Source organism: Acartia tonsa, chromosome 7 (assembly GCF_053477335.1).
Source record: "Acartia tonsa isolate MP-2025a chromosome 7, ASM5347733v1, whole genome shotgun sequence".
Lineage (NCBI taxonomy): Eukaryota > Metazoa > Arthropoda > Copepoda > Calanoida > Acartiidae > Acartia > Acartia tonsa.
The window spans coordinates 38,473,440-38,483,526 of NC_137266.1; the positions used below are offsets into that span (position 1 = coordinate 38,473,440).

The following is a 10,087-nucleotide window of genomic DNA, read 5'->3' on the forward strand; positions in this document are numbered from 1 at the left end:
TTCCAAGGTATTCTAGAAGGTAGACTTAATTCTCGCTAGATAAGAATTGTCCAAAAAGTGCTCAAAGAAAATGCTTTTCCTTCCTGAGTATATAGTAAAAATTATTCGAGGGAAGATTAAAATTAAACACCTGTCATACTCAGAGGTCTTAATTGATAAGAAACTGAATGATAAGATCAATTAAAAGACCAATGTCCGTTTCCTCATTCCCTAGCCATACTAACAACTAACAAGCATAGGTAGTTATTATTGGTTAGAATTCGGATTTAAAATAGTAAAAAAATAATTTGTCCATATATTACCAGAACGTGGAGCTTACATGACAAAAATACATTTAGTAAATAAGCCTTATCCTAAAGTCAACACAATAACAAGTAACACAATTTAAATGATATTTTTGTATTATTCCTAAATCAGAGTTCAAATTAGTTTTTAAAACGATCTTCAAACCCGAAAACAGTTTCAATAAAACATTACTTTAGTTACTTAAATATATCGTTTTAAACCTAAATATCCAACGGCAAAAATGTGAAAGGAAAATTTTAAATATAATCTTGATAAAAAAAATCATGAGTCATAAATAAAACGTGTTTAAATTTAGATTTTATATAAAGTTTGAAGAACATAATTCGATCTAATAGTAAAAAACAACGTTAGACCTATAAAAACTAGGTGAAAATAGGCATATAAAAGTAAACTTAATAATTAAAATGTGTCAATATTAATGAATTGTTCAGCAAATTTTGTCAGTTTTAAATATTAAATCAAATTTTGACATAAAATAATCTAAACATATTTTGATAATATTGTCATTTATATTATTTGTTTCATTACTAAGTACCCAAACTAGACAAAAGGTTCCCAATTTTCTAACCATTTTTAAAAAAAATATACCTTTCTGACGAGATTTGAAGGTGTTGTCTATGGCTTTCCTAGCCTGCCCTTCATGGTTTTGCATGGCTGCTGCCCACACAAAATCATTGACTAGCCAACAAGTTCACAAAGGGTTAAACCACTAAATATAATTTTTTTTGGACACAGAGGGTTAAGATTTTCACACCACTTATATGATTATTTTTATATATATAACACTGTAATTATATTTTTAATATAACTATATAATTAATAAAATTGGACGCTTTTTTACTTAAATATCACACTTGATTTGCTTTTTCTTTTTATTGTTATTTAATTTGTTAAGGTTCACTTTTTTTCTATTCATGTATGATGGTATAGGCGGCCATGTTGGTGTAAAAATGTGTGTGTAGTGTAGAGAAGGAGAGATTTTAGTTCCTTGTGTGTATAAGTAGGGGACACCCCAACATACTACCATACCAGGGTGGCCAAACTTTTTTTATTTCACATTTCTTATATATTTTCAATTCTAAAAAGACACAAGCGTAGGAAAAAATATCTTCAATATCTAATAAATTCAATTATTGTACTAAAAATCTGCATTTATAATGTTATTTTCATAAAATTAGGCCAATAATTTTACTTTCAACGGGTGACATGTTAGGGCACTTGAGTGAGTGTGTGTGTGCGCAATGGGAACTAGGGTTGGCCGAATGCGCAACATATTCGAAACTTTTTTTTTGTAGATTTTCGGGATGTGCGCAGTTGTGGGTTGGTTGAACTTTATTCAACGTTTACTAACTTAAAAATTGTAATATTGTATAAGAACGTTTGCATAGTTTAATGTTTTTTAAAAACGTTTTTTTTTTTACGAAATAAAACAATAAAATCACTTTTTTTTATCAATACAAATATATTTTTTATGCAAAAGTACATCTTAAAAACATAAATTGCGTTGCTAGGATTAGAGTATACCCGGCAAGCTAAATAAATCTAAAATATTTTTGAGAGGGTGGATAAAATCTTGTCTTCTCTACAATGTGTTGCCCCCCAAAATAAAAAACCTTTTTTGACATTTTAAAAAAATTATTTATTTATTGGTTACTGTTTTGGGAATGATTTTTGTTTGTTTTCAGAAAAGATGAAAATAATTTCTGATATTTAAATGGAACTTTGGTATAAGGGTTGTGTAACGCAGTGTTGTTTTCCCTTTCTCTGAGAGGTAGGGAGAGGGGGGACGGAAGCTTCTAGAACATTCTACAGATGTGGGCACTGCGCACGTTCGTAAATATGAGGCAGTTGTGTAACGTGTTGGTGAATTTGAGAAGGAAAGAGCAGAGCTGGATCTTTAAATCATTTTAATGGGGATTTAAATCGGGGTGCGCCAAATTTCAGCCAATCCCAGCACAGCATTTTTAAAATGGCATGCTGTGATTGGCTGAAATTTGGTGCACCCCGATCTGATTCACCACTAAAATGATTTAAAGATCCAGCTCAGATTATTTTCTTGTCATTTTCCAGGGGTATAAAGCCTCTAAGAGTATAGTTCTGGTAGTGGTGTGGGTGCAAAACCGACAGATATTAAGTGTAATAAATGTTTTTTATATATGAAAAAAATGATAAAATCAAAAGAAATAACTGCTGAAAAAGATATTTTTTTAGATTTTCCTAAACCCCAGAGTTTTTATATTAAGAGAATATTTTTTTTAAAAAGCCTAGATATTTTTTTTATTTAATTAAACATAGTCCAATTGGTCATAAAACTGAATATTTTTTTGTGTGAAAATAAAGCATTTGATATTGTATTTATAATGATTTAAATGTACAAATTATGTATATTTTTTTAGGATTGTCAACTGCTTATTGTTAGAAATTCAATAAAACTAGACAACCACCTTGTTGATCATTTATCCCATTCCTGGCCAGCTATTCTATAATTACACAGTGATTCTGTGGAGTAATTTTTAGAGAGAAAGGATCAAACATCAGACACATAATACAAACCAATTATGACCTAACAGAATTATTGAGTCCAAAAATTTGGACTCAACAATGATGGTTTTGACCATTATCAACCATGAATTGTCAGGATTTTTGTTTTTTTTCTTCAATAAAATCCTTAAATAAGTGTATTTTTGGGCTTGACCAAGAAATAAAAAGTTTTAGAAATTGCTAAGGATTACAATAATTGACATCAGCAGCATCAGTCTAGAGAGAACTTTTCTGGATATTTTTGAGCTAAAACAGAAAATTGAGAAGTTTAAGGGGGATTGGTGGGTACAAAATTTTGGTTAATTCTGTTAGGTCTTCATGGGTTTGGTTTTGTTCAGACATCCTAATATGAGTCTTTATAATTTTATGAAAGGTTCAAAAATTTGTTAATTTATCCCTACCCTTTCTCAATATTCAGATTTTATATTGATATTCTATTAGAAAAGTATGACAGTTTGATATTAGAGGTCCTATCACCTCGAGAGAGATAATGTAATCCTTTGACACATATATTCATTCTTAAAGCAGCAAATGTGCAATTAATGAACATTTTTTTTACAATTTAGTTAGGTTAGGTTATAGGCTAGAGGGCCAAGCGCCCGCGGCTAGGCAGGCTAGGGGGCCAAGCACCCACAGCTAGGCAGGCTAGAGGGCCAAGCACCCGTGGCTAGGCAGGCTAGGGGGCCAAGCACCTGCGGCTAGGCAGGCTAGGGGGCCAAGCACCCACAGCTAGGCAGGCTAGGGGGCCAAGTGCCCACAGCTAATCAGGCTAGGGGGCAGAGCACTGCAGCTAGGCAGATTAGTCAATGCATTTAATATCTATATGTATTTTGATAAAATCATGCAACCTCTCCTATATCACACCATCATACTTTTTTAATAGAACAACTCTCCCCCTACCTCCCCCCCCCCCCCAAAAAAAAAGCGTTGGTATCCTGAATAGCCTGTCTCAAATTAAAACAAGGATACTCTATAATTAAGGTCTGTCTGTCTGTATTTTATAAGACGACACATTTGCGGCAGCTTCAATTACGATTTTAGCAAGTCTATTAATAGACAATCAAATATTCGTGAAAACCCTAGTTTCAGGCAGAGGATTGCCACGTAAAATATTTTTCTACTAAACACTCTCGCCCATTCTCCTGTCGTCTTTGCTTCGTCAGCTGTTCTTATAAGGGTCAATTTTGTCGATCATAGTTTTGATTTAAAAATAAAATATAATAAATAATATTTTCTTTGGCATCTGCACTAAAAAAATCGAGTGACTCAAAAACATAAAATATACAGCAATTTATAGAATTTACACTCGATTTTTATTTTTCTATGAAAAGTTCTTTTTAAATGTCGTATTTGTCAATTAAAATATGCAACTCAGAAACTATACACTTCTCAATGTAATACGAGTTTAAAAAAAGTAAAAGAACTTAAGTTAAAGTATTGTATGTTTTGTTACTAGGGATTGGGAAATAATACATCACTTATAAAAAAGATGATCTATCATTAAATTGAATCAAATTTCCCCTGTTTACATATAAATTATTGGTGCAAAAGTTTGAACATTGATAAATTTAAACCAACCAATCAAGATTAAATTAAAGTGCCCAACGTATTAAGCTAAAAAATAAGAAACTTGGTTACACATCTTGGCAAGTTCCAAGTTGAGGAGTGAGATTCTACCCCATCTGAAAAAATAAACCCCCCCCCCCCGCCATCTATCAAATTAAACCCCCCCCCCCCCGGCATCATGAAATTTTTACCCCATCTTATGATTTTGTCCCCATCATGTTAATTTATCCCCATCTTCATATTTTGTACCTCTCCAAGAGAAACAAAATAATGTCAGAGAAGGGATAAATTATTGAACAGGGGACAAAAATGAAGGATGGGGTCTAAATAGGAACATGGGGCCAGGATTGTAAGGTGGGGTCTGATTTGACAGATGGGGGAATGATGGGCAGAAGGGGAAATAAAATCTGGGTAGGGGGGAGGGGAGAGTCTGGAGGGGTTTGCGAGGTGAGCCTCGCGCGAAAGAATTTATATTAGGGTAGCATAAGCTACCATACTCCACTGTAGTGAAGCTATGCCTTTCACTCTTCTATATTTTCCTATATTTTGAATAAAATTTGAAAATGCCTCTATTTATTTTTTTTATTTCTCTTTTAAGACTTTTTTTATACTAAATCACCAACATATTCTAATACTTTACTTTACCTAATATTTTCAGATAAAAATTTGGCTCCATTGAAGAAAAAAAACAATAGCTTGTTTGAAATAGGAACATCTAGTGGCAGATTATTGAACTACATAATATACATTTTTCTGGATGTCAACAAACATGATGATTGGTTGAAAAATACAGATGGGGTAGCAACCAATGCTATGATATTAAAATTGAAGCAAGGGGTTAAAACTCACACATGGTGATCAAAAAATTAATATGGGGTTATTTTTTCATGATGGGGGTAGTTTCAAGTGCTTATATCTGGAGAACCGTAAGAGATAGAGGCCTAGTTGCTTGACTGTGGTAACTCAGATTTACATAAGGAAGCCATTTATGCACATGGGGGACCAAAACATGATATGGGGTATTTTTTTCATGATGGGGGTAGTTTCAAGTGCTTATATCTGGAGAACCGTAAGAGATAGAGGCCTAGTTGCTTGACTGTGGTAACTCAGATTTACATAAGGAAGCCATTTATGCACATGGGGGACCAAAATATGATATGGGGTATTTTTTTCATGATGGGGGTAGTTTCAAGTGCTTATATCTGGAGAACCGTAAGAGATAGAGGCCTAGTTGCTTGACTGTGGTAACTCAGATTTACATAAGGAAGCCATTTATGCACATGGGGGACCAAAATATGATATGGGGTATTTTTTTCATGATGGGGGTAGTTTCAAGTGCTTATATCTGGAGAACCATAAGAGATAGAGGCCTAGTTGCTTGACTGTGGTAACTCAGATTTACATAAGGAAACCATTTGTGCACATGGGGGACCAAAATATGATATGGGGTATTTTTTTCATGATGGGGGTAGTTTCAAGTGCTTATATCTTGAGAACCGTAAGAGATAGAGGCCTAGTTGCTTGACTGTGGTAACTCAGATTTACATAAGGAAGCCATTTATGCACATGGGGGACCAAAATATCATATGGGGTATTTTTTTCATGATGGGGGTAATTTCAAGTGCTTATATCTGGAGAACCGTAAGAGATAGAGGCCTAGTTGCTTGACTGTGGTAACTCAGATTTACATAAGGATGCCATTTATGTACATGGGGGACCAAAATTTGATATGGGGTATTTTTTCATGATGGGTGTAGTTTCAAGTGCTTATATCTGGAGAACGGTAAGAGATAGAGGCCTAGTTGCTTGACTGTGGTAACTCAGATTTACATAAGGAAGCCATTAATGAACATAGGGTACTAAAATTTGTTGGGGGTTTCTTTTTTCATGATGGTGGGTAAAAATTGAAAATAGGGGCCATTTGTTATGGTGGAGAGGGAATTAGGTTAGGTAATATTGAGGAGCCCTGCAAGGTTAGGGCCCCCCGGGGGCCCTAACCTTGCAGGGCTCCTCAATATTACCTAACCTGTGCAGGAGACCCTAACTCTGCAAGGCTACTCAATATTTCCTAATCCCTTCATGAACATAGGGTACCAAAATTTGATAGGGTTGTTTTTTTTCATGATGGTGGGTAAAAATTGAATATAGGGGCCATTTTTTATGGTGGAGAGGGAATTAGGTTAAGTTAGGTTAGGTAATATTGAGGTGCCCTGCAAGGTTAGGGCCCCCGGGGGGCCCTAACCTTGCAGGGCTCCTCAATATTACCTAACCTGTGCAGGAGACCCTAACTCTGCAGGGCTACTCAATCTTAAACTAACCTAACTTAACCAATTTTAAACTAACATGAACCAACTAAACCTAATCTAACCCATTTTAATCTAACCTAACCCATCTTAACCTAACCTAACAAACTTAACCTAACCTAACCCATTTTAACCTAACCTAACCCATCTTAACCTAACCTAACCCATATTAACCTAACCTAACCCATTTTAACCTAACCTAACCTAACCTAACCTAACTTCACCTAACCTAACTTCACCTAACCTAACCTAATTTCAACCCCCAACCCCATCATAAAAAATTGGCCCCTATATTCAATTTTTACCCACCATCATAGAAAAATGACCCCCATATTAATTTATGTACCCCCATGTGCATAAATGGCTTCCTTACTTTAATCTGAGTTACCACAGTCAAGCAACTAGGCCTCTATCTCTTACGGTTCTCCAGATATAAGCACTTGTAAGTACCCCCATCATGAAAAAAATACCCCATATCAAATTTTGGTCACCCATGTGCATAAATGGCTTCCTTATGTAAATCTGAGTTACCACAGTCAAGCAACTAGGCCTCTATCTCTTACGGTTCTCAAGATATAAGCACTTGAAACTACCCCCATCATGAAAAAAATACCCCATATCATATTTTGGTCCCCCATGTCACAGTGAGCCCAGGAATCCAACTTTGTGGAAAAAATTATTTATGCCCAAAATCGAACTTTAGAAAATCAATTATTTTAAAAGTCCATGTTAAAATTCATCATATTAGAGGAGGTTTGCCATTTTAAATTAATTAAAAATTTAAAAAATTAAAGTTTTTATGGCCTTCTGAAGTTGTTACCCTGGAATTCACGAAATTTAGATACAAAAATCTCCCAAAAAAAATATTTTTAAATTTTTTTTTGTTTTACTTGCCATTTAATCAAATATTAACTTAGGACGTAATGTAATAACATTTTAAAAAGGTTGTGCAATTATCTAACGCTGGATAACAAGAAACTAAATAGTTTTGTATAAAAAAACCTCTTGAACCCATATTAAAGAAAGTTGATGAAAATGCAAAAAAAAAGCACGTTGAATATTTTTTTAAGCTCTGATTCAAATACCTTGATCTTTTTAGCAACGAGGTGAAAATTTTTAGGATGAAGTTCTAGCATTAATTAGGCAATATATAAGAGGATCCCATTGGTCTTATCAACTTTTACTTAGTTGCTTAACCTCTATAGATATTTTTGTAAAGGTCGTTTTAAGCTATTTTTAGTGTATAATCCTTATATAATTTGTTGCCGGATTTCATTATAGAGAAAAATCCTTTTACAGGGTAAAAATCTGGCAAAATGCCTTTCCGAAAAATCATGGAATAAAATTTTCCCACCAGTGGTGGAAAAGTTAGAGCACCTCAAAATAAAATTTTACTATGCCCTTGTGTATTGGACCCTGAGGGCCTCCTGGAGGGGCTACCAGAAATCTAAAGGTATCTTTAGAACCACATTGGCCGGCTTTAACTGCACTCAGAAGAAGTCAGAGATAATTGCCGGCCGCCTTCCGTCCTTTAATTGGCGGCAAAGTTAGCACACCAAAAAAAATGACAATTTTTTGTTGTGTTTTTTGCACACAGGGCGGCGTGTGTTTGTGGCGCAGCCACGTGTATTACCACTTTTTTGTAGGTCATTCCAAGCCGGATTGGCGGGTGTGCGGCTAGAGGTGGTCTGACCGGCCGTTTGGCCGACAGCCGCAGTTAAAGGTCGCAAAAATTGTCAAAAATTGTCAAAGTTTTTTGGCATGCCAGTGCAGCCAGACTGCTTGGCTGACAGGCCTGGGACACATGTCACCTGACACACTGGGCCATTGCCCATCTTTGCTATTTTGCACAATTTTTTCCCCTTCACTTCCCTGGCCGTGATGGCCATTCAAAGTTGCCTGGGTCAAAATCGACCAAAAACCAATTTTTGGGGGTGATATTTTGACCCCCCAATCATCTAGAGAGGGAGGAAGGGATAATCTTGTTAATTCTGTAAAAGGTACTATAAAAACCTTTTAATTAAAAAAAAAATTGTTTGATTTGGTTGAAAAATAAGGAAGTTATTAATTTTTTCCACAAAATTGGATTCCTGGGCTCACTGTGCATGTGAATAAATGGCTTCCTTATGTAAATCTGAGTTACCACAGTCAAGCAACTAGGCCTCTATCTCTTACAGTTCTCCAGATATAAGCACTTGAAACTACCCCCATCATGAAAAAAATACCCCATATCATATTTTGGTCCCCCATGTGCATAAATGGCTTTTTTATGTAAATCTGAGTTACCACAGTCAAGCAACTAGGCCTCTATCTCTTACGGTTCTCCAGATATAAGCACTTGAAACTACCCCCATCATGAAAAAAATACCCCATATCATGTTTTGGTCCCCCATGTGCACAAATGGCTTCCTTATGTAAATCTGAGTTACCACAGTCAAGCAACTAGGCCTCTATCTCTTACGGTTCTCAAGATATAAGCACTTGAAACTACCCCCATCATGAAAAAAATACCCCATATCATGTTTTGGTCCCCCATGTGCATAAATGGCTTCCTTGTGTAAATCTGAGTTACCACAGTCAAGCAACTAGGCCTCTATCTCTTACGGTTCTCAAGATATAAGCACTTGAAACTACCCCCATCATGAAAAAAATACCCCATATCATATTTTGGTCCCCCATGTGCATAAATGGCTTCCTTATTTAAATCTGAGTTATTACAGTCAAGCAACTAGGCCTCTATCTCTTACGGTTCACCAGATATAAGCACTCAAACCTACCCCATCATGAAAAAAATAACCCCATATCAAATTTTGACACCCCATCATGAAAAAAATACCCCATCTCAAATTTTGACACCCCATGTGCATAAATGGCTTTCTTATGTAAATCTGAGTTACCACAGTCAAGCAACTAGGCCTCTATCTCTTATGGTTCTCAAGATATAAGCACTTGAAGCTACCCCATCATGAAAAAATGACCACATATTAATTTTTGGACCTCCATGTGTGATTTTTGTTCCCCATATTTTATATACTTACCCCATATGTAATATTTTACCCCTATAACTCATAGTTTATTACCACCAAGCTTTGTTTTAAACATTGAAAATTACAGGGACCAAAATTTAAGATGGGGTACAAAATCAAATGATGCCGGGGGGGGGGGTTTATTTTGACAGATGGCGGGGGGGGGGGGTTTATTTTTTCGTATGGGGTAGAATCTCACTCCTCAACTGGGATGGTGCCACACATCTTAGGGCGCCCAATTAGTCTACATTCCAATGTCGCCTTCTTCAATGGGTTCTTTTAATATTCTTAATTTTGAGCTCCAGAGAGAAGTGAAAAATATAAAATTGTCAGCGGTATTCATGC

At 35.5% G+C, this 10,087-nt stretch overlaps 1 protein-coding gene across 1 annotated transcript in view; it reads right to left on the bottom strand.

Annotated features, from left to right (window-relative positions):
- Positions 1-1,328, bottom strand: part of LOC145323713 (ankyrin repeat and KH domain-containing protein 1-like) — a 46,893-nt gene extending 45,565 nt beyond the window's left edge. The window contains exon 1 of the mRNA XM_080166180.1: positions 895-1,328. Coding sequence (XP_080022306.1) covers positions 895-958 — 64 coding nt within the window. The 5' untranslated portion in view covers positions 959-1,328. The remainder of the gene's footprint in view (positions 1-894) is intronic.
- Positions 1,329-10,087: the final 8,759 nt, after the last annotated feature.